Below are 24025 nucleotides of genomic sequence, written 5' to 3' on the forward strand. Positions count from 1 at the left end.
AACAAAGAAGCAATAGCTTTGTACAGCACCAGATGACCTAAAGTGGTTTTTGGCAGCAAAATCAAACAGAGGAATACTTTCTTTAAATTCATTTGCTCCATATGGCAAAAGGCGGAAGTAAAATATCTGGCTAATACCTAATATTTAAATCCTAGACAAAACATTTCAGCGCAAATAGGGAAGTGCTTTATTTACTCTGATCCAAGTTAAAGGTAGTTGGATAATTAGTTTTCTTTAAACAACATTCAGCTTTGCTGACATCTCATTTTCCAAAAGCAGCTGTTAGCCAAATATAGTATTGTTTATTCACTCCCCGGAAGGCTGTTTTAAAAAGTGCTTCTTCTGGTAAATATGTTGCATCACATAATTGGAGATAACAGGAAAAGTAGAAGTTGCTGTTTGGATTTAAATAAACATCTGCTCAGAAGTCCAGTTTTCTGTTTGCGAATAATTCTTTTATTTTTTGCCATTAGGCACACTGAATTGTTTATTCCTCACTTGTGAGCCATGTTAGGAAATATTCCAAACATGGTAACACATGAGATATTTCTCTTAAAAAATGATAGAAGAGATGTTGAGCTCTTTGCCTTTTTCTTTTATTATTCATGTCAGCTAATATATGTGAGCTATTCCAGGGCCAGAGACCTTTATGAATATGTAATATTAACTAACACAATGTTTATTATCTAATATATACTTAAATTGAGGTGGGATCGAGTTTTTTGTTTTTAAAAACCATCTATTTAAAAATACCTGTAGCGTCTGAGTTAAATCCCGGATTATCCTCTGAAGGGGAGTCAAGAATGAGATTACTTATGCAAACAACGCTCAATCCCTATCATGCACCAGTGTGCTTGGCTTGCATTGTTGGTTATTTCCTTTTTAATTTCTAGGACCTGAAGATGTATGTAACTTTCTCTGATCCAACTACAATTTTCTCCTGATTACTTGGGTTTTCTCCTGCCTGAATATTTCGTCCTTAAAATACATTTCTTTCTTGACTTAATTATGGACTCAAATTCACTGACAGAGCCAATCTAGAACAGTAGAAATCTCTTTAAACTGGAAATCAGAAAAGCCTAGGTTCTAATTCTCTATTACTAAAATCCATAGACTCCTCCTGGGGAAAACAAGGATTAAATTGATGTCTAAGAGATCCCATTCAATTCTACAGGTTTACTTCACTAACTAATTAATATAATTTATTGCTAAAAGTGGGTGGGTCACACAGTGAATGACAAAATTTGGGGCAAGGAAGGTGAGATTTGTTTGTTCTTTGGAGTTATCCGACCTGCTATGACCCTCTAGTTAGCATGCCTAATTAAGAGCTCCCTACATATAATTCACATTGCATTTATCATCCATTGCACGGGGCTTCAGATTGATGGTGATGGGTCAAAAACACATTCTGTGCACACCTGCGAATTTGCAATCTTTTTATGTTCTGAGCCGTTTTCCATTAGTGCTTGTACATGACAAGTATTTTAAACAAGAAACCAAAAAGTACTTCAAGAACTATGTTCAAATTCTAGCAAGATTTAAGATGGAACAAATGCTCTGCTTCCCATTTGGATCCTTGAAGCAGTGAACACACTTCATGAAGAACACATTTATATTTTCTTGCACACAAATATGTTTGTCATAATACCAGAACCATTGAGACAAATGGCTATGTTCAGCTGGGAATTGTATCTTTTCTTTCTGTATTATAAAGAATGTGTTATGGTATAATTATTCTTGTGGTTTTATAATTCAGGGCACTTTTATAGTATATGAAGCTTCTGTCTAGTGAAATAGCATATGCTACTTAATTACTATAAAGCTCTTTGCAAATATAAAGAACTACTAATACTCATTAGCAAATAAATTTTCTAAATACATTCTACTCCTGTTACTGCATTATTTCGTTAACAGAGAAGTACAGCTCAGTTGTGAAATCCTATCTCGAGGAAAAGAATGACTGTCTGTAGAAAAGTAGATTTTACAGATTTCTACTCCTGATAGAGTAGGAATCCATAATATAAACATTTCCCCCAAAGTTTATAGGTTCTTTGAAAGGTTGATAAGCATATATTTATATCAGTACCATCCTACACAACCAGTTTTAGAAGCTGCAGTGAAAACTATGATTATGAGCAATAAAGAGCTTTCAAAGGAAGATATTTAATTATGCAGGAATTTATAACTACAAGGGTGTTTAAATTGAGGGCTCCTTTAAAATTATTCATCCAATTGTCTTGATATTGACAGCTGAATCAGTCAGGGTTCTGAGGTTTAACAACAGAAACCCAACTCAAACTAGATTAGGTTGAGAACAAAACAAAGCCCACAATCCCTACACCGACAAAGGAATACTGAGTAGCTCATACAATTTTAAAGCAGCCCGGCAGAAACCAGGGCTTCAGGACCAGAACCAGGGACATCATGGTCCCAGGTTTATTCATCACTTTGTCAGCTCAAATAGCTCCAGAGTTGGGGTGAAGATGGCTCAGGCTTCCAGTCATGTTCTCCCAGGTTAACAATACCAGCAGAAAGGGGGCTTTATTCTCTCAAGGTTTCTATTGCAAAAGGGACCCTAATGGGTCTTGTTCAGGTCACTTGTCCACTCCTGGAACCATTCCTGCAGCTGGGTTATGGTATACTGTAGCTGATCCAATCTGGGTCATCCTTACAAACAAGGAGTGGAGAGCCAGAATTAAGAACCCCAAAAGGACCACATCCTAATTGTAGTGCCGTTCCCCTGATAGAAAGGAATATCGCTACCCAAAATGGGATAGGAAAATGGACTGAGCCGAAAGCTGTTATCTTCCTCTGGTGTCCTTGGTCCTTTCAACCTTGAGATGGAGGTTTCAGATAAATGTCAGGAGCTTTAGCGCTAATGAAAAGATCTGCAGGCAGGCCCGACGTGTTGGTTTTGACAACACCGAGCTTGGTGCTTCTTGGCATCTGGGCTGTCTTGGCTTTAGTTATTTGCCTGCCTTCTTCAGCAATTTCTTCTTAAATTTTTGAAACCAGATACATGTTTTCTTTTTGGATTTATCTTGGGGATTAACATGATGCCGTGCAAAGACAACGGCTGAAAGTCAAAAGCCCAGATCCTTCCTTGCTCTGGCATTACTAGCCCTGTAGTCTTTGGGAGGTTACTTCGGCAGGTTCTACATATCTTAAAAAACTTACAGGCAAACTTTAAGGACTGGAATGTCTAATGCTCGAGGTACTAGACTAAGAGGTGAGAGGATGAAAGAACAAGACATGGCTCTTGCCCTCACTGGACTTACACTTCAGTGAAGGAGAAAGTAAAAGAAGTGCTTTAAGAGAGAACTAGAAAAACTGCTAACTAAGCCTGCAAAGAAATTATCACATGCTAGGAACCTCATCTATACCCTCTCCATCACCTAGTGTTGCTATCTAATGGATTTAAGCACCAATTACTACAGCAGAAAAATAGCACTGCTATTTTTCTGCCCAACTTTTTGTAATATATTGAAAAAAAGGACATTTAGGGCATCCTTGCAAAAATGGACATGTCCTATATATGCAGAATGCCTGGCAAGCCTACCTCTCTATCCCTGACAATGCTACAAAATGATTTCTATATTTATATAAATATATTACATATATTTACATAAATACGTTCTATGATCTCCACTATACAAGTGAGGAAACGGACTCAGATACTGAGTAACTTATGCAAGGTCACAGACAGAAATGGCAGAACTGGGAACCAAACCCTAACCGCTCTGGTTCTAAAGTGTGGAATGTTCACATCACACCATTCACTTTTCTCCACAATGACAATGGAAGGTTTAGGTTCAAACACCAGTTTGACCTTTAAATGTATGCCTGACTTTGGGTCCATTTCTCCTTCTGCACCTCCGGAATTTCCATCTACAAACACAACGCATTGGCCAAATAGCTGAGTTTCTCTTTGGTTCTCTGGAATTCTGAGAACTACTCATTAGGGAGTCTCAGTCTGTGGTTCCTGGACCATCAGCGTCATCCCCTGGGAACTTGCTGAGAAAGCATATTCATTGCCACAAAAAACCTACTGAAACCTGGGCATAGACCAGAAATCGGTTCTAACAAGTTCTCTAGGAGATCCTAATGCAAATTACTAAAGCAGACCTTCAGCATTCTGAAGGAATGCTACCATTATAATACCTTTTCTCCTCCTCAACAACCAGGTGTATGACTCACAATACATTTCTTCTGAACTGCTGTGGGATTTTTTAAAAAATATTTTTTATTCATTTGTCAGAGAGGGATCATGGCCTGGGCTGAAGGCAGATGTTTACTTGACTGAGCCACCCAGGTGTCCCTGAAGGTTGGTTTTTTTTTTTTTTTATGATTTTATTTATTTGAGAGAATACAAGTGGGGAGAGGAGTAGATGGAGGGGGGAGGCAGCCTCCCCACTGAGCAAGGAGCCTGACATGGAGCTCAATCCCAAAACCCTGAGATCATGACCTGAATCAAAGGCCAGACACTTAATTGACTGAGTCATGCAGGTGCCTCTTTTCTGTAGTTTTTAAATTCTCTTAAAAACTTGAAATTCACTCTTAAGGTACAAGATTAAAATATCTTCTTTTGTTTCCCAACACCTCATTAAACTTCACCAAATGAACTAAAATTACAATGCTTGCCAATACCATTACTACCCCCACCTCTGTCTTCTCTTAGATGTTACTTTTAAGTCGGAAATACCTCTCCCTCTTCAAGGTATTTTACTTTTTATCCCTCTATCCTTCCCTTTCCCTTTTGTTATTTAATATTCTATCCCTTTTGGCCCAAACCTATTTAAACAATGTCCACTATTCTCTTCACTCCAACATCTCCCTAGCGGTCTCTGTTCCATCCACAGGCCAAATGTCTCCATGGTCCTAGGGAGCCCCCACAGACTCTAGTTTTAATGCGGCAGTTACTTAAGAGAAGGGCCTGAGTCTGACCCTATTATAAAGTACAGTTTGCTAAAGGCACTGATGTAAAAAGTTTGTTTCATACAACAGAATTTCCCAGTTAAAAATTACTTTCTATAAGGAAACAGCTCTTAATTCAATCATACACACTAACATAGCATATTCTTTAATCCATTAAAGAAAAATCACTGGGTTCTAGCACTTATTTAAAAAAAATTACTTTCCAATTAAAAATTATTTAAGCCTATTCAATCCAAGTCCCCAAAAGACCCTTTATTGGGCCATTAACTCAACTCTAAAATACTATCATTTTTTTCCAAAACATTTAATTTATATATGTCATGTCCCCGAGATTTTATTATACATTATGTTTTAACCTCTGTGTTAACTGCTTATATATTTAAAATTAAAAAAATTTAAAAAACAAAAAACAAAAAAACCTCCTGTAAAGACTACGGACAATGCTAACATACGGCAATTGTCACAGTGCTATGCTCAAGTATATGAAAATCTTACACTGGTGACAAAGGTGACAAAATACATAGCCATCTCCCCTCACTAAAGAGTACAGAGTGAAACAGAAATAGAACAAGTTAAAGATAGGGGCACCTGGGTGGCTCAGTGGGTTGAGCCGCTGCCTTCGGCTCAGGTCATGGTCTCGGGGTCCTGGGATCGAGCCCCGCATCGGGCTCTCTCCTCGGCGGGGAGCCTGCTTCCCTTCCTCTCTCTGCCTGCCTTTCTGCCTCCTTGTGATCTCTGTCTGTCAAATAAATAAAAATTCTTAAAAAAAAAAAAGAACAAGTTAAAGATAACTGCATGATGTGATGAAGTTTTAAGACAAATAAAACTAGATGTAGGTTCAAATTTGTTAAACTCAGCACCGACTGATAAATGGCATTAGAATTAGAATTAGAATTAGAACTTCTGAAACATAGTTTCCTAGAATACATTTCCCAGCTTCAACTTCAGGATTGTTCATGGTAAGACTAGAATTAGTCTCAGGTATTTCTAGTGTACAACAGATTTAAGAACTATTGGCCCAGAGACATGCTCCATTTTAAGATTAATCAGAAGCACCATAGCACAAACCAATTAAAAAATATGCATGAGGGGCACCTGGGAGTTGAGCGACTGCCTTTGGCTCAGGTCATGATCCTGGAGTCCCGGGATGGAGTCCCACATTGGGCTCCCTGCTCAGCAGGGAGTCTGCTTCTCCCGCTGACCTCTCTTCTCTCATGCTCTCTCTCTCTCTCTCAAATAAATAAATAAAATCTTTAAAAAAAAAAAAAATGCAGGATGTGAAGGAAGATCCAGTTCAGTAGCCTTCTACCCAGCCACGGAAGTTGACGTGAACACTTTTCACCAGATTCCACAAATAAGGAGAACTCTCATTGTAGCAGTCGATCACACTGTTCTACCATCTCATTTCCCTGGTCCACAAAGTAGGTTCTAACTGACGGCTAATTGACTTTTCAAACTATTAGGCTCCATGGAGCAATCACAGTGAGGCTGCATGCTGCTTTTACCAAATCCACAAAGCCCCAAACATTTGTAATCTTCATCTATCTATACATTACTGAAACTGAAGTACAAAGAAATAATTGTAGGAAATACAATGAGTTTGTTTCTGGTCTACATTGGGGAAAGTCATGATTAATACTGGTTCTGAACCACTATAGGATTGCAATCCACAATTTGAAAAACAGAGCCAGTTCAACATTTTACTTTGTAAGAAAACTCTAGTCTGTAGGTACAGCATTTCACCATCTCAATTAAATCTTTTGTGTGACCTTTCATTTACCAAACTTCCATTTCTAGGTTCTGCATTCTCTTACTGCAAGCTGGCTTCTACCAAAGGACCTAGAACAAGGCCACCAAACCTCTCATCTTACAAATCCCATTGCCAAAGAAAATAACCCACACTTCCTCTTGCAGAGTGCAAAAACTCCAAGACAATATAGATTAGGTAGATCACACATTACATATGCAACCAATTGGGAAGAAAAACAGATGGTTATGGTTAGATGACAGACAGATGTACACTAAAAAAGATAAAACTTCTCATAGACATTTCTCTTGGCTATAACGATTTAAATTAGGTTCCTTATAGATAGGAATCACAACAAGCAGCATTATTAATTGAACAATTCCTAAAGCTAGTGATTTTAGCTAAATACTTGTGTATTAGAACCTTCTAAGGCTATTAAAAGGCAAAATTATGTCAAAATTTGCAAATAGATTCGAAGTCTGATTTGAAAGCCAAGATGAGCAACTCCTTTTTCTGGTTATTATCTGACCAAGGCATAAGAATCCACTTAGACAAATAGCTTTCATAACCTACCTAAAAATAGGCTAGTTCATAAATTTTCTAAACTGTTCTTTCCTGCTGTGAGCAGCCCTTCATCTCGGACTATAAAACTTAGCAAACTCTGGCATGCTCTAATGTTAGTTTTATAAGTTACTAAAAAACCTCTATAAATTTAGCATCATTTCTCAAATTCGGATAGTTTTCTCATTCTGAATGCTTCAACATTTAGGTCACAAATTGAAATACCAGCAGAAAAAAACTCATCTTTAGGCAGGCTGAACAGTTACCAGTTGGCAAGAAACTCAAAATTCAAACATTAAGAGCATCAGAACACTTCAAAGCTTTATGAACTTTGAACTTAGCACACTTTCCTAAATTTTAGTGGTTCCTACTACAGGAAAATCAGACTCTAACGTTTGAGCTGATTTAATCTAACTCAAAATTTTTGCAATTCCTGACATCAATACTAGATTTATAGTTTTATTATGGTAGCAAATAGCTGTTACAGTGAGATCTATAAACATATACAGAATTATTATATTTAAATTCATATAGAACAATATTTACATTTTTAAGTTACACTTTTGAAATCAGAAGATGAAGTACAGCTTAAGTTTACAACAAAGAAAAGAAAAATACACAAAACAAAAACAGACAAAGTTAACAGTAAAAATATAACTATCTGTTCTTGATACGTGGAAACTCTTTGTCAGAAAGCTACATCTTCTTAATCTGATTGTCCAAATCATTAAAATAAGGATGATTCAGTGCCATTTTGCCAGAAATTCGTTTGGCAGGATCATAGACTAACATTTTCTGGGGGGGGGGGGGGGGAGATAAAAAGAAAAAAAAAAGGTTTTTATTTATTTAAGAAATGAACCATAAAAAAATTTCCATAAAGCCTTAATTTTTCTACCAATAAGCCATAGCTAATAATGTTAATAAAAAACTACTAAATGAACGTTTCCATCAGTTCAATACCAAATCACATAAATGCCTCATCTTCCATACTTCACCCTCGAGCTCTAAAATAACCTATTCCTTAAATTATGGATATCTCAATAACCTTTTTGCTACAAATTATGCTTTAAGACACAAGAATTCAGAGATAGCTTTAAAACCAGGACATAAATTTAAGAAAGATATCTAGTTAATTATATTTACTTTGAGAATTAAATGGCCATCTGAGTTATTTACAACATCCTTGAAATGGCGGCAATTAACTATAGTGGTTTCTAATATAGCTTCCAGCAAGTTCCAAACAAAAACAAAACCAGAGAACAATGTGTTATAAAGATAGTTAAAATGAGTCAGTAAATGAATTACAGTAAGACAACCTAGTATTAAAGTTTTCATTTACACATCACCAGGAAGACTGTATAATGTTTAATATTGATCTTAGACTTTATCTTAAACATTAATCTTAAAGAAAACCAAATCAATAAGCAGACTAGATATACTTTTAGTATCTAGTAACCCCTTGAGCTCTTATTATGTATCAAGCACTATATTAAGTGGTTGGCACATCTGATGTTACTTAATCCTCACAACAAATGCTAAGTACTGGTCCCATTTTACAGTGAGGGCACTGAGACTCAGAGGTTAAGTAACTTGCCCGAGTTCTTACAACTAAGGAATTTAAATCTGAAATCAAGACTCAGGATTTACAGCAGTGGTTCAACATTTTGGGTTGTCACAACTGAGAGGAATATGATCCTGTACCTATGGGGAAGAGGACTGGGATGATGTTAAATGTCTTGCAATGTACAGGACGGACAGCCCCTAGTATCAAAAACATGATCCAGTCCAAGAGGTCGGTACCAGCTGGACTAAGGAACCATGATTTACAGTGTTTGATTTTTGTTTGATTGACTGAAGTGAAAGTCTTTGTGTTCAAGAATTATAGACGTTAAACAAGACAGACTGGGCCCAGGATACGGAAGACTTTTCTAAGTCAAATCAACAACACTGATATATAACATATCTCAATGATAGATAAAGGACTTTGGACTTCAAGTATTTGGAAATCTGAGCTGAATTTGGTGGAACAATGATTTATAAATTGTGAAAGGAGCCCAAAACCAACTAGAAGGTTTACAGGATCATAGAGCAATATATTCTTTTGTTCAGCAACCTTCCCAAACCTTTTCTTTTGCAATTACATTAGCTGAGATTCAAAAAAACTAGTTCTGTCTAAAAGCTTAATATTTAAATATTGTTCTAAAACAATTTTCTTAAAGCAGGCCTACCTAGGACAATTTATATTCTATCCTAATAGATTTTTTTATCTTGCTTTTAAAGAAAACAACTATTAGTTGGGAATGGCAACATAGTAAAGGGGAAAGGTTCTTAAGAACTGTTATTCCTTCTTCTATCTTTCTGATGTACAAATGAGGCACAAAGTGAGAAATTATAGTTCATGCAGTAAAAGGCTTTAATAACTAAAAATATCAAGCAATAAGGAAAACACCTATGTCTCAGATAAACTAAAAAGTAGTAAACACAGACACAAAAAGTTAGAAAGGTAGGCTACTATGAACCAGCTACTTAAAAACAATAAAGTTGTATTAACCCTGCCTTTTCCTTCACAAAGCATCTATAGCTAAGACAGATTTTTTTAAAAAACCAAACAAACAACAACTAATGCTAAAACTTTCTCTCAAAACCACTCATGTTTCTTGGTATCTAAAATAGAGCTAGTAATACAATAAATATAACAGGCATAATGGTTATGTGCCTAGCTCAATATATGTTGGTTTTCCATCTCCCAGGTAAAGGAAATGAATTGAGTACATTCAGAATCAATGAGGTTGAAGCCAGTATAAAATGTCTCCTTACCGAGAGCAGATCCAAGCCATTTTCATCCAAGTTTTTAACATGGGATGCCAGACTTCCTGGTTTCCACTTGGGAAATGTATTCTTATAGTCTTGTAAAGATTCCACTTCTGGCCACACTTCATTATTGGGAGTACCCAAAGCTCTAAAAGGGTAGAGCAAAACAAAAAATTATGTTTAAGCATAACTATAATCTTAATATTACATACATGTTGCCTTCATTATTATTTCACTTGAAACTTTAAAGTTCTTAAAAAAGATAAAAATACCTGAAAATTCTGAAGAGTTGATCGATTTCTGAATCCCCATGGAAAAGTGGTTTTTTGGTTGCTAATTCTGCAAATATGGTGCCTATACTCCAAATGTCAACCGGAGTTGAGTAGCGAGCTGACCCCAGCAATACTTCTGGAGATCTGTACCAGAGTGTTACCACCTATTACAAAGCAAATTTTTACACTGAAATAAATGTAGTGCATATTTATGCATAAATTTGCTTAAACACAAACATATTTCAGTAGCACTGCCCTTTAGAAGGTCCCATGAATGCCTCTGATAATATGTTTGAAAGTCAATTAACAATACACAAAATAATAAATGTAAGATAAATATTTCATTTGTAAGTTCTAGTCATGAGGGGGTTAAGGAAAAAACAAACATCAGATAAAAGCATACAAGCTCCTTTCTTGCTTTTCAGATCATTAAAGTGCAAGAATCAAAATAGTCATGACAACAATCACTTTTTTAAAAAAGCCACTGGAAACAGATTTGGTCATGACACTATATAATGCATGTACATATACTGCTCACATGCTAAGAACATGAGTAAGTAAATAACAGTTTATTAGTGGTCTAGAGGCTGATCTACTATTTTAGTATCTATAGATTATCATGATGGTAAAAATACCATTTCTAAGTTAATGAGATCAGCAGCATCTGTTAAAGCCAATGGGAACCAAATAATCTTTACTTTTTTATACAGCCATGGAAAAAATGATGAAAAGAAGCCAGTACATCTGACCAAATGAACAATGTTGTTAAGTTCTCATCTGGAGATAGTCTTTGGGCTCAGAGATAGACAATGCCATAGAAAACCATCATCCAGAAGTCCTTTACTATAGAAGTCAACCCTCCCTTTTCCCGCTGGAAGTAACAAATGAAATGCCAAGTTATCTGTAGAACATGGACAAAACTTGATTATATTTAGTAGTTTCTAAATATATCTGAAACAGTAACCCATAAGTAACAGAACCTCTCTTTACAAATTTTATTGTGTACCAGAGAGGATCCAATCAGGAGACAGAAACCACTTGGTGATTTGCTTGGGGAAAGTTTACTAAGAAGGATTATTAAATAATTGAGGGTTAGGAAAAGAGAGTAACTAATAAGCAATAACTCTTAGAACTGTAGCAAGGAAAACCCCTTACTAAGTAGTCCCTCTCCTGCCCCTTCTACTGCCATCACACCTGCTGGCAAAAAAAAATATTTAAAGGACCCAGTTAGATTTTCACATAGCATGCAATGAAGAGTGAGTTTGGAACTGACAGGCATTAAATTCATGCTAGCAGGACGGAAGTCTTTCTTACTGGGTGTTTCTTGACTTTATGAACAAACACAGAAAACAAACCAGCAATCACATATATTCAAAAGCACCAAAACACACTAGTCTACATACCTCATGTGTGTATACTCTAATAGGTATTCCAAAAGCTCTGGCAAGGCCAAAATCAGCCAGTTTAATTGTTCCTTTGTCATCAATCAATAGATTTTGAGGTTTTAAGTCTCTGTGCAGAACTCTTCTGGAGTGGCAAAACACAATCCCTTGTAGGATTTGGTACAAATAACTCTGGAAGAAGGAAATAAGTCAGAAACTTAACAGTCCCATACAATGATTTTCTAACTAATCTTGATGAGTTTCTCTAAAATATAAGAAATTATGATGCAGGGAAATAATTTAACTGCCACAAAAACTTTCAGGCATTTGAGACTAACAAGCAACATTTGGGGGTGGAAAGCCCATTGATATACAGTATCATGTTGGTATACCTGAGACAAAGATATTTTCCTTATGGATACATCCATATCCATATGAACTCATTTAGTCTTCTGTTATATTTTTGTCCCCAATTCTGAAGTCCTAAGTTCTGTACAGTTTTTTATTTTATTTTAAAGATTTTACTTATTTATTTGAGAGAGAGAGAAAGTAAGAGACAGAGCACAAGTGGAGCGGGGAGGGGCAGGAGGAGAGGGAGAAGCAGACTCCCCACCGAGCAGGCAGCTGGACACAGGGCTCAATCCCAGAACCCTGAGATCATGACCTGAGCCACAGGCAGATGCTTAACCTACTGAGTCACCCAGCCGGCCCAGACAGTTTTTTAAACTTTTGTCTATAAACTTATAGTAACTTTCTATTTTGAATAAGGTTGTTCCATTTCTATGTCTTATTATTACATATTAATTTCTTCTTTGGAAACATTGGTTACAGATTCTAAAAGAAATGACAAATATGTTATTATGATTATATATTTAAATAAAGGCAATTATCATAACATGCAACTTAGTAGTTCAGAGAAAAATATCATACAAGATAAGTGTTGCCAAGACAATGTAATTGTCATTTGAAGCAACATGGGTATTACAGAAATATAAGGTATACATAGTATTGACTTATAAAGTTCCAAATTATAAAATAATACATAAAATCAACTGTTAGAACAACAACAAAAAAGACTATGTATTAACTGAGGCATCTGACTGGCCCAGTCAGAACAGAGTGCAACTCTTGATCTTGATCTTGGGGTTTGAGCCCCACATTGGATGTACAGATTATTTAAATAATACTATTTTAAAAAAGAATTATGTATAGGCTTATAAATAGCCAAAAATGAAAAATTATTAGATGAGATACAAAATGATAATACACTTTTTTCACATAAGGGACTGAAAAATATTTACAAGATTGATAGAAGTAGGTGCTAAAAAAATAACCGTCACACACCATAATGAGTAAACTGATGCAATTATTGTTTGGAAGGCAACTGGCATCATCAAGATTTTAAATGTAAATAAACATCTTCAACCCGCTGATTAAAATTATAAGAATTTACTCTAGGGCACCTAGGTGACTCTTGGTTGCACCTCAGCTCAAGATCTCAGGGTTGTGAGACTGAGCCCCATCTCCAGCTCTGCGTACAGCAGAGTCTGGTTGTCCCTTTCCCTCTGCTCTTCCCCACCAATAATAAATTAAACATTCAAAACCAGAATAAAATAAAACCACTTCCTGTCATTATCCTACCAAGCTTTTGTTACATTGTTTTACACATATCTGACTGCCAAATAAAGTCCAAAATATCCTAGTTTCCAACAATGGAATACATACTTAATGGTTTTATGTTATCCCAGGCACTACTTTTCACTTTTTAACTAGAAGCACTATCTAATAATAAAAGGGGTAACTTTTACCTATAGACTATGGGAGAAAAATAAAATATTCTTTTCCTCCTCATTCTACTAACATTTTTTCTAAGCATATTCCCCAAAATACAGAACTTCTATGCAGTAGACCCTTAACACTTGGTGGATACATACTAATACAATTAAGTAAGATAAGTACTAATGCATTTAGTAAGTGGATAAATACTAACAAAATTAAATAAGCTTCTTACCTTAACAAGTGAAGAATCCATGAACTGACCAGGAGGGATGGAATCTAAGTATTTCTTAAGATCCATGGAAAGGAATTCAAAAATGAGATATAACCTGGAATCCTGCATAAGCACATCTTGAAGACTAGAGAATAAAATACTCATGTGAAAAAAAATCTACCACTTTTGACCTCTCATAAAATAAAACTTCCATAAATTTAAAAATGGCAATCATCAAAAGTGGGACTATAAGAAATTTTCTGTAACAAAACATACATACTGTTTTGGGAAAGAAAAGATGGTAGCTTCCCTAGTAGTGAAAGCCTCAGTAATAAAATAGAATTTAAGAAAGGAAATTCAGGGCAGCAAATGAAAATTAAGTCGTATTATGCTGAAGGTGCTAACAAACAACTTATATTTCAAAAGAACATTAAAAAAAAAAAAAGACTTGTTGCACAGAGTTTGTCTTTTCAGTGGAGTAAATTATAGGAATAAATATTAAAATTTACTAGGAACCCTTAACAGTAGCTATCTCCAGCCCCAGAAAAATGCAATTAAATCCTAACTTGGACTATTAGGAAACAAACGCCTCAAACACCAGTCCAAATACTTAGAGAAAGAAAAAATTCTTTTTTCTTTTTCATCTGACCTAGCCACCCAACTGTGATTAAGGGGTCTTCAAGGACCAGATCTCAGATTGGTGTAGGGGATAAAGGTCTGTGAAAAAGGATTTCCTTTTCTCCCTTGGCCAGTTTACCTTGATTTTCCAGCCCCCAATTCTAATCTCTTATTACCAAGCTCCTCTAACTCTGTTCCTGCTTTAAATCTATTCTTCCTATGCCTGGCACTCCAACTTCACAAAAATAATAGAGTTCTATTCCGCTCAGCAAAGTTATTAAAACCAGATATTAAGCAAATGTAAAAATTTCCACATTGAAATTCACATTTGAAACAGTATGCGGAAAATGGTTTAAATTCAGATATACCATACCTGACTATATTTGGATGACGAAGTTCTTTTAATAGAGAAATTTCCCGAATTGCAGTACTAGGAACCCCTTCCTCTTCACTTTCTAGTCTGATTTTCTTCATGGCTACTACTTGACCTGTAGTTTTGTGTCTACCCTTATACACAACTCCATAGGTACCTGAAATAGACAAAGTAAATGTCTACTATAGGACACCCTCCACAAACTAAGATTTGAAAAAAGGACTAAATCCCATGAAATGTCACATGATAGAAATGTCTACTGTGACCAGATAGGAAGTGTCTTACTCAAAATTATACCCTCTTCACTTCCAAAAAGAAATTGAGGGTAACTACAACCTATGATGTCTTTAGAAATAAAATTCATGTAGTTGTCACAATTTTCCCATACATTTAAATTACCAGTAATTTCCCAGCACATTTTAGAGAAGAAAATAATGGATCCTTTGCCAATTGGAATTTATCTTCTTTCAGATATCCAACCCAACAATAAAGCAGGCATAAAATATAGGGTGAAGATAATTTGGGCTGAAGAATTATTAACAGGAGCCATTGTGACACTTTCAGAAAACTGTACAGAGTGCTTTATGCACTTCAAAGTCAATCCTCATCTAGAAAAACATGGGGCTAAAATATTTAACTATCTGGTAAATCTATTAAAGTTCAAAATATCTACTATATAGTATAAAAGTCTCACAACCATTTGGAAGTTAAGAACATGGATTCTGATATATAAACTTCAGATAATGAGCAACAATGTCAACAGAAGGGATCGTGGGCAGGAGGGTGGATACAGAGAACAGAAGCAGCAATATTAAGGGAGATGAACTAGTTAGTTTAAATAAATAAATAAATCTTAAATTTTGAAAAAAATTCATAAACAGGACATACTTAATCCCCAGATAGGTGCTTTTTTAACAGTGGTTGGAAGGGTGCCTGGCTGGCTCAGTGGCAGAGCATGACCTTGATCTCAGGATCGTGAGGTTAATTAAGCCCCATGTTGGGTGTGGAGCCTACTTAAAAAATAAATAAAATCTTAAATAAACAAATTCATAAAATTTTTAAATTCAGGTTGGAAAATACAGAAAGATCTTGAACCTCTTGACTCTACATAAAATTTTGAATAACCTATTTTTCTGTAACAATGGTTTAACTTTAGAAGTGATAGAGTGCATTTTTCTTTCTTTCTTTTTTTTTTTTAAAGATTTATTTGACAGAGAGAGAGATCACAAGTAGGCAGAGAGGCAGGCAGAGAGAGGGAAGCAGGCTCCCTGCTGAGCAGAGAGCCCGATGTGGGACTTGATCCCAGGACCCTGAGATCATGACCTGAGCCGAAGGCAATGGCTTAACCCACTGAGCCACCCAGGTGCTCTAGAGTGCATTTTTCTAAGGAGAACTATTCTAAAGCTTTTATCAGTTTCTCCAAAGGTAGCAGTATTTCAAAAAAGGCTAAGAACTACTATCAAATTATCTCCTTGCTTAATTAGAATATTAAGGATGGTTTGGTGATGCTAAATAAACTTTGTTCTAAGTTTGTTTTAAACAGAGAAATTCTAGGGACGCCTGGGTGGCTCAGTTGGTTAAGCAGCTGCCTTCGGCTCAGATCATGATCCCAGCGTCCTGGGATCGAGTCCCTGCTTCTCCCTCTGACTCTGCCTTCCACTCTGTCTGCCTGTGCTCGCTCTCGCTCGCTCTCTCTGACAAATAAATAAAATCTTAAAAAAAAAAAAAAAAAACAGAGAAATTCTATACAATTGTGTTCCTAAATATTGGTATCATTTTAAAGACGTAATTGACCTAAGAGCCATTTTACATTATTTTGATTAAATTTGGGTTAGGGGCACCTGGGTGGCTTAGTGGGTTGAGCCTCTGCCTTCAGCTCAGGTCATGATCTCAGGGTCCTGGGATCGAGGCCTGCATCAGGCTCTCTGCTCAGCAGGAAGCCTTCTTCTGCCTCTCTCTCTGCCTACTTGTAATCTCTCTCTGTCAAATAAATAAGATCTTTAAAAAAAAAAAGAAAGAGGGACGCCTGGGTGGCTCAGTTGGTTAAGCAGCTGCCTTCGGCTCGGGTCATGATCTCGGTGTCCTGGGATCGAGTCCCACATTGGGCTCCTTGCTCAGTGGGGAGCCTGCTTCTCCCTCTGCCTCTGCCTGCCATTCTGTCTGCCTGTGCTCGCTCTCTCCCCCTCTCTCTCTCTGATAAAGAAATAAAATCTTTAAAAAAAAAAAAAAAGAAAGAAAGAAAGAAAGAAATTTGGGGTTAAATATGACTTTTGGATATCCAAAGTTATTCCAGATTTTAAAAAACCCTGATTTTATTGATCTTCACAACCATCCTTAAAAATAACCTCTGTTCAATAAAAATCTGTCCATTTTTCAGAGGTAAATTTTTTTTTAAAGATTTTATTTATTTATTTGACAGAGAGAGAGAGATCACAAATAGGCAGAGAGGCAGGCAGAGAGAAAGGGGGAAGCAGGCTCCCCGCCCAGCAGAGAGCCTGATGTGGGGCTTGATTTCAGGACTATGAGATCATGACCTGAGCTGAAGGCAGAGGCTTAACCCACTGAGCCACCCAGAAGCCCCCAGATGTAAATTATACTTGCATCAAAAAACACAAAAGTAGGGGCGCCTGGGTGGCTCAGTGGGTTAAAGCCTCTGCCTTCAGCTCAGGTCATGATCCCAGGGTCCTGAGATTAAGCCCCACATCAGGCTCTCTGCTCAGCAGGAAGCCTGCTTCTACCTCTCTCTCTCTGCCTACTTGTGATCTCTGTCAAATAAATAAATAAAGTCTTAAAAAAAAAAACACAAAAGTAGGTAAGTCAGTAGCCCAATTACCAGGCACACTGTTAAAGCAAACTCAAGATTCATCAATTGCAAAATGTAGTCTAATCAGTTAACTAATTGTTTCCCCTACTATTCCTCTCTCTCCTTCAAGTGTACAATTTCATCTGGGCCTAAAATTTACTCATAACAATAAACTAACACTTAGTATTTATTCAATTTTAGACATCACAAGTGCTGTCTCTTTTCTGACTCTTTGAACCATTATCACTCATAACTACTCGGATAGAGCTCTAGTTAAAGCATAATGATTCTACTGGTTAAACACTAAAAATTATTTATGAAATGCACAGTATATACTTTGAAATAAACTACACATTATTATCCTTAAAGATTTTATTTATTTATTTGACAGAGAGAAAGCATAAGCAGGGAGAGCAGCAGGCAGAGGGAAAGGGAGAAGCAGGCTCCCCACTGAGCAGGGAGCCTGATGCGGGACTCTATGCCAGGACCCTGGGATCATGACCTGAGCCAAAGGTAGATGTTTAACCAACTGAGCCACCCAACTGTCTTGAACTACACTTTATTAAGTTTAAAAAATAATAACGTTAGTTATGGTCAGGTTCTGGAGACTCTGAATGTTAAGCACAAAAACTTACATCAAATGTTTATTGAGTGAATAAAGGCCAAGTTAGGTCCTCCATCATAGATATAGGTACTCTCTATGATCAAAAAAGACGTTTCCTTATTACAGGATGTAACACTCAGATATTTGTAATTTAGAAGAAACCAGAGAACACCTTTGTAATAACTGAAACAAGAAAAGTCTAGATGTATTTAAGAAATGAATCAGGTTGTGGGGCGCCTGGGTGGCTCAGTGGGTTAAAGCCTCTGCCTTCGGCTCAGGTCATGATCTCAGGGTCCTGGGATCGAGCCCCACATCGGGCTCTCTGCTCGCAGGGAGCCTGCTCCTCCTCTCTCTCTGTCTGCCTCTCTGCCTACTTGTGATCTCTGTCAAGTAAATAAATAAAATCTTTAAAAAAAGAAAGAAATGAATCAGGTTGTCAAAAAACTCAAGTATCAAGGTGGCAAAGTCAGGAGGACTATTCTTTTTTTTTTTTTTTAAAGATTTTATTTATTTATTTGACAGACAGAGATCACAAGTAGGCAGAGAGGCAGGCAGAGAGAGAGAGAGAGAGGGAAGCAGGCTTCCTCCGGAGCAGGGAGCCCGATGCGGGGCTCGATCCCAGGACCCTGAGATCATGACCCGAGCCGAAGGCAGCAGCCCTAACCACTGAGCCACCCAGGCGCCCCTCAGGAGGACTATTCTTAATTAGAAAAAGATTAAGGAGATATTAGTCACCAAATGCAATGCATGACATTGGCTAGTTCTCAAGAAGATACATGCAGAAGTATGTAGAAGTAAAGCACATCTCTACAACTTACTTTACATGGGTCAAAAGAAAAACAAAATGCTAAACACACACACAGAGATAATAAAGCAAATGTGACATAATTAACATCTTGGTAAAAGGTATTATAGGTTCATTAAATTTATATTTCAACGTCCCTGTTTGGAAATAATCCAAATAAAGTTGAGGGAAAGAAATTTATCTTTTCAAATTGGTACTTTAATGCTAGAATTTGACCAGGTATGTGGCAAACCAAAAGAAAATGCTGTGTGAAAGGCCTTAATTATTCATATAATTTATTTTTTCAAAAAAAATGTCTACCACAAAATTCAAAACAGCCAGGCACTGGAGTAGTCAAGACAATATAAGCCAGAAAAAGAAACAGAGGAGGGGCGCCTGGGTGGCTCAGTGGGTTAAGCCGCTGCCTTCGGCTCAGGTCATGGTCTCAGGGTCCTGGGATCGAGTCCCGCATCGGGCTCTCTGCTCAGCGGGGAGCCTGCTTCCTCCTCTCTCTCTGCCTGCCTCTCCATCTACTTGTGATTTCTCTCTGTCAAATAAATAAATAAAATCTTTAAAAAAAAAAAAAAAAAAGAAACAGAGGAAAACAGATAATGTTACCATCAAACATTTGAATATCTCCAGTGGTACTAGACACTACTGCCAAGCCCTGTTCAAACACTTATGAACAAGACAAAATCCCAAACTTCAGAAAGCTTACATACAGTGTAGTAAAGAAAAAGGATATTAAGGATAACAAAAAGGTAACTACAAAATGCACTTGGACTAGAACAATGAGATGAAAGTGAAGGCAGCAGAGTGGTTAACAAGGTGACAGAGCACCCATTGCCAAAAGCCCAAGGATCAACAAATAGGGAGTGTGAAAGGAAATCGTGTAGTAGAATAGGAGTCTTTTAACTCCAGGAAATAAGACCACATTTGAAATTATACTTTTTATTGACTGATTTTATTTTATTATTTTTTTTTTTTTAAAGATTTATTTATTTATTTGACAGAGAGAAATCCCAAGTAGACAGACAGGCAGCCAGAGAGAGAGAGAGAGAGAGAGAGAGAAGCAGGCTCCCTGCTGAGCAGAGAGCCCGATGCGGGACTCGATCCCAGGACCCTGAGATCATGACCTGAGCCGAAGGCAGCGGCTTAATCCACTGAGCCACCCAGGCGCCCTATTGACTGATTTTAAATAGAATACTTTTCTCAAGAGGTAAATCTGTAGTCTCCTGCATGTTTGGAGTTCCAGAGTTTTAAAGAAAAACACATTGAGGGCGCCTGGGTGGCTCAGTTGGCTAAGCGACTGCCTTTGGCTCAGGTCATGATCCTGGAGTCCCAGAATCATGTTCCAGCATCAGGCTCCCAGCTCCACGGGGAGTCTGCTTCTCCCTCTGACCTTCTCCCCTCTCATGCTCTCTCTTACTCTCTCTCTCAAATGGATAAATAAAATCTTAAAAAAAAAAAGAGTCACTATAGTGGAATGATTAAAATAAATGTTAAAAAAAAGAAAGAGAAACACATTTACACTGTAAGAATAACTTTTTATTCCAAACTAAAAATCAGCACTCATTTAATTCTCTGGGGATTAAGAAAAACTCAAAGCAGAAGACGGCAGATTTGTTAATCAAACTTATTTTCAACTCAGAAACAAAATTAGCTTAGTTGAGAGGGTTTAATAGAGTATTTTTTGGAAAAAAAAAATTATATATTTGTAATAGATCCCTAAACCAACCATCACCTAAACTTATCATTACTATCTTACTATCTTACTAAATTCTTTCCAGTACTCCACCCCTGGACTTTTAGTAGTATTCCTTATACAAGCATGGTTTTGGAACACACTAAAAATATACTAGTCAGAAATGTCTCTCAAACAGAACCTACATAAATTGGATTCTAATAGCAAATTACTTTGTACAAGTTGTACATTTGTTCCTAGAGTGTACAATATAAATACCAACTCTTATATAGAAACTTGGATATTCTGTTGGGAGAAAAAGGCAAAGGGATATTTTTACTCTTCCACTTATGCCATATAAACATTTAAAAATTTTAAGTACTACCGAAAGGAAATGAATGATCATATACAAGAGTTACTGGTTTTAGATTTGCTTAAACATGTACACATGACAGGTCATTTAAATCTAGGGAAACTTAAAATAATTTATTTAAATTGGTTTAATAGTCTCTTGTACTAGTTCACAAAGTTTAAGTAAAAATACTGCTCTTAAAAATAATTGTATGAAACTAAAAATTCACTATTTTTTTAAAAGATTTTATTTATTTATGTGAGAGAGAGAATGAGAGAGAGAAAGAGAGAGCAAGCATGAAAAGGGAGAAGTTCAGAGGGAGAAGCAGAGTCCTTGCTAAGCAAGGAGCCTGATGCAGGACTCGATCCCAGGACCCCAGGATCATGACCTGAGCCGAAGACAGTGGCTTAACCAACTGAGCCAACCAGGGACCCTAAAAGTACACTATTAAACTTAACATAATTCTACTGCCCTAACCTCTCCCCACCAACACACATAAAAGATATCAATAGTCTTCTCAAAATACAAATACTGTTAAATTTTTAGTATTTTTAAAAATGTAAGATTACTATGGGGATGGAGAGGGTTGGCAGTGAATCATATCAGAATAATTTCAATTTTCTAAAAATGTGAACATTTTTGTTACCATATAAAGAACATGTAATTAATGCGTATTAGCACAGGATACCTTAAAGATTGGATTTTAATAAATATTTACATGTTTTCATGTCCCAGACTTATAGCATTACTAAATTATTTTTTAAAAGCTTTATTTAACTACAAAAACCACTCACCTTCTCCAATTTTCTCTATTTTGGTATAATCTTCCATAGTTAATCAGCAGATTTGGTAGATCCTAAAATGAGAGGAAAAGCTGAGTTGATCTCATGCCACTAACTCAAAAGGTGGTTTTAAGTTTTTAAGGAGATACAATACATAAAGCGTCTAGTGTCTAGTGCAGTATTAATTTTCCCTAAGTATTAGTTGTGTTAAAACAACATTTACAAAGGAAAGAATTTCTGCAATAAGATTTTTCTACCTTTTAGCTCTTAAAACACTGGATTTTGTATATCTTAGCCAGTGTAACATTTAGCTTCTTCCAATCAAATGAACTCTCAAATTCAGCTATAAATTCATCTATCCTTCCCAAACAAAACCCAGAAGTATGTTTTATGTAACACTTCTAAGGAGCACCAATGTGTCAGTTATACCCAAACATTTCTATAAATAATGTTATTCGACTGAATTTGTACTTTATGATTTCTTTTTGAAAATTCAAAAGGAAAAAATCTTAAAGACACAAATGGAAAGCTAATGTAGACACACTGCTCAACCATTAGCAAGATTGCTCAAATGTCAGCTGAAAGGCTGACAATAAGACATTTCAAGACTTCCTCAGCTGAGAACTGTGCCAATGAAACCTATCTTCAGAAGCCCAAAGCATAATTACCTAGATTTTATGACACACTCATCACTGATAAGATCATATATAAAGGTCACTCTGAGTAACTGACACTTAGTTCATTCAGCTTCACAATCATTCCAGAAGTAGAGACAAATCTTTTTAATGAACAAAATTGCACTACACTGGTTATACATACATGCCAATCTTAAATATTTTTTTAATTTTACAAAATGGCAACAACTAGAATAATCGATGTAATATCGATTTTTTCCTACAATATCCAGATTTAATGTCTAAAGATCAATAAAATTGTTGAGTTCTACAATATCCAGATTTTTACAATATCCATACTATTTACAATATCCAGATTCTACAATATCCATTTAATATGCCCAAAGAATAAAATTGTTGAGCTCTACAATATCCAGATTCTTACACTATCCAGATTATTTACAATACTCAGATTCTACAATATCTAGATTTAATATGCCTCACTTAATATGTTGAGCTCATTTTTAACAATAACTTAATTTCCAAGCTGGGTTTTATTACCCTCTCTCCATTTTCCTGTTCTAACAATTCAAAATAAAGGATGCAGCTTTAAAATGTCTTTTGAATGCCTTCTGGGGCTCTGTACTACTAGCAGCAGGATGTAAAACACCAATAGCTTCATCTCCTAACCAGAGACCTCCAGGTCTTTAAAGGAAGCAATTGTGCACCTTGGTAACCCTAGTACTAAACAAAAATTAAGGGGTACTCCAAGACACGTATCTCTCGGCACTTCTTAGCTTTCTACCTTGGGCCAATTGCACAGTGTGTAACAGTTACCAAGCGCAAAGTAAAAACAAACAAATCCAGATTCCCTCTGGTTTTATCCTTGGCCAAGTGTTCTTAAAACTTCTGGCAGCACAAGAGACTTGGCCACGGAGGGAAGCCCGAGAAAGCCCAAAAGTTGGTTCATCCGATCGGTGTTTCGGGACGACCTGGCTTTGGGAACTGGCGCGGGTACCTGGCCCAGGTGGGCTCTGGCTTTCCGCCGCCACGGAGGCTAGAGCAGGGCGCACGCGGGACAGGCCCGAGCCTCAGGGCCTAGGACCGAGCCTGGCAATCCGCGTCGTCGAACCAATGCAAGGGTTTTCCTCCGCCAGGCCGGCGGCCTTTTCGCAACATCTGCCGACCGCGACCCCAGACTGCAACTCCGAGGCCAGGGCAGCCCCTACCCTCCCCACAGTACGCCCGCCGGATCTGGGCTCCCGCGAGCCTTCCTGGAAAGGCGGGCTCCGGCGTCGCTCACACGCCCAGGCCCCGGGGCCCGAGTGAAGGCGCGGCCTAACCTCCAGAGGCCCGGCCTGGCCCCGCGCAGACCCGGCCTGGCCCCGCGTAGACCCCTGCTGCCCAGCCCGGCCTCCTAACATCACCCGGTTCCTCGATACTCCTTCTCCGAGCCGGCCCCGCCGAGCAGACGCCCCGTAGGCATGACCCTGACCTCAGCAACTCTACCCGGCTTATTATCCCGCGACGAAAGCGGCGGCGGCTACCACGGCGGCGTCGCTCTGGCCTTAACTTCCTAGAGCCAGCTTTGAAGCTAAGTGCGAGCTGTTTCAAACTCACCGCGCTAAAGGGCCCGGGACCCACCAATCAGATAGTCCGTAGACTTTCAAAGGAGCCAATCGGAGCCCAGCGACGCTTGGGGCTGGGCTTCCC

At 37.4% G+C, this 24025-nt stretch overlaps 1 protein-coding gene across 2 annotated transcripts; it reads right to left on the reverse strand.

Annotated features, from left to right (window-relative positions):
* Nucleotides 1-1422: 1422 nt before the first annotated feature.
* On the reverse strand, nucleotides 1423-23940 carry CDK1 (cyclin dependent kinase 1). Of its 2 annotated transcripts, none has more exons than XM_004765665.3 (8): nucleotides 23808-23940; nucleotides 21711-21772; nucleotides 14690-14846; nucleotides 13720-13843; nucleotides 11730-11900; nucleotides 10327-10490; nucleotides 10061-10202; nucleotides 1423-8038 (listed from the first exon to the last, which is right to left on the reverse strand). In XM_004765665.3, exons 2-8 carry the CDS (start codon nucleotides 21745-21747, stop codon nucleotides 7940-7942), a joined length of 894 nt encoding a protein of 297 aa, XP_004765722.1. In that variant the 5' UTR covers nucleotides 21748-21772; nucleotides 23808-23940; the 3' UTR covers nucleotides 1423-7939. The 2 variants fall into 2 exon arrangements, with proteins under 2 accessions (XP_004765722.1, XP_004765723.1); XM_004765666.3 differs by having other exon boundaries at nucleotides 23822-23931.
* Nucleotides 23941-24025: the final 85 nt, after the last annotated feature.

Source organism: Mustela putorius, unplaced genomic scaffold, assembly GCF_011764305.1.
Source record: "Mustela putorius furo isolate JIRA1106 unplaced genomic scaffold, ASM1176430v1.1 tig00003949_pilon_pilon_pilon, whole genome shotgun sequence".
NCBI lineage: Eukaryota > Metazoa > Chordata > Mammalia > Carnivora > Mustelidae > Mustela > Mustela putorius.

Excerpts from the sequence above, each read along its gene's own strand:
- CDK1 (XM_004765665.3), bottom strand. The coding sequence starts at position 21,747 with ATGGAAGATTATACCAAAATAGAGAAAATTGGAGAAG. Across the intron at positions 13,844-14,689 it reads CGTCATCCAAATATAGTCAG|TCTTCAAGATGTGCTTATGC; the intron begins GTATGGTATATC and ends TTTATTCTCTAG. Across the intron at positions 10,491-11,729 it reads TTAGAGTATACACACATGAG|GTGGTAACACTCTGGTACAG; the intron begins GTATGTAGACTA and ends GCTTTGTAATAG.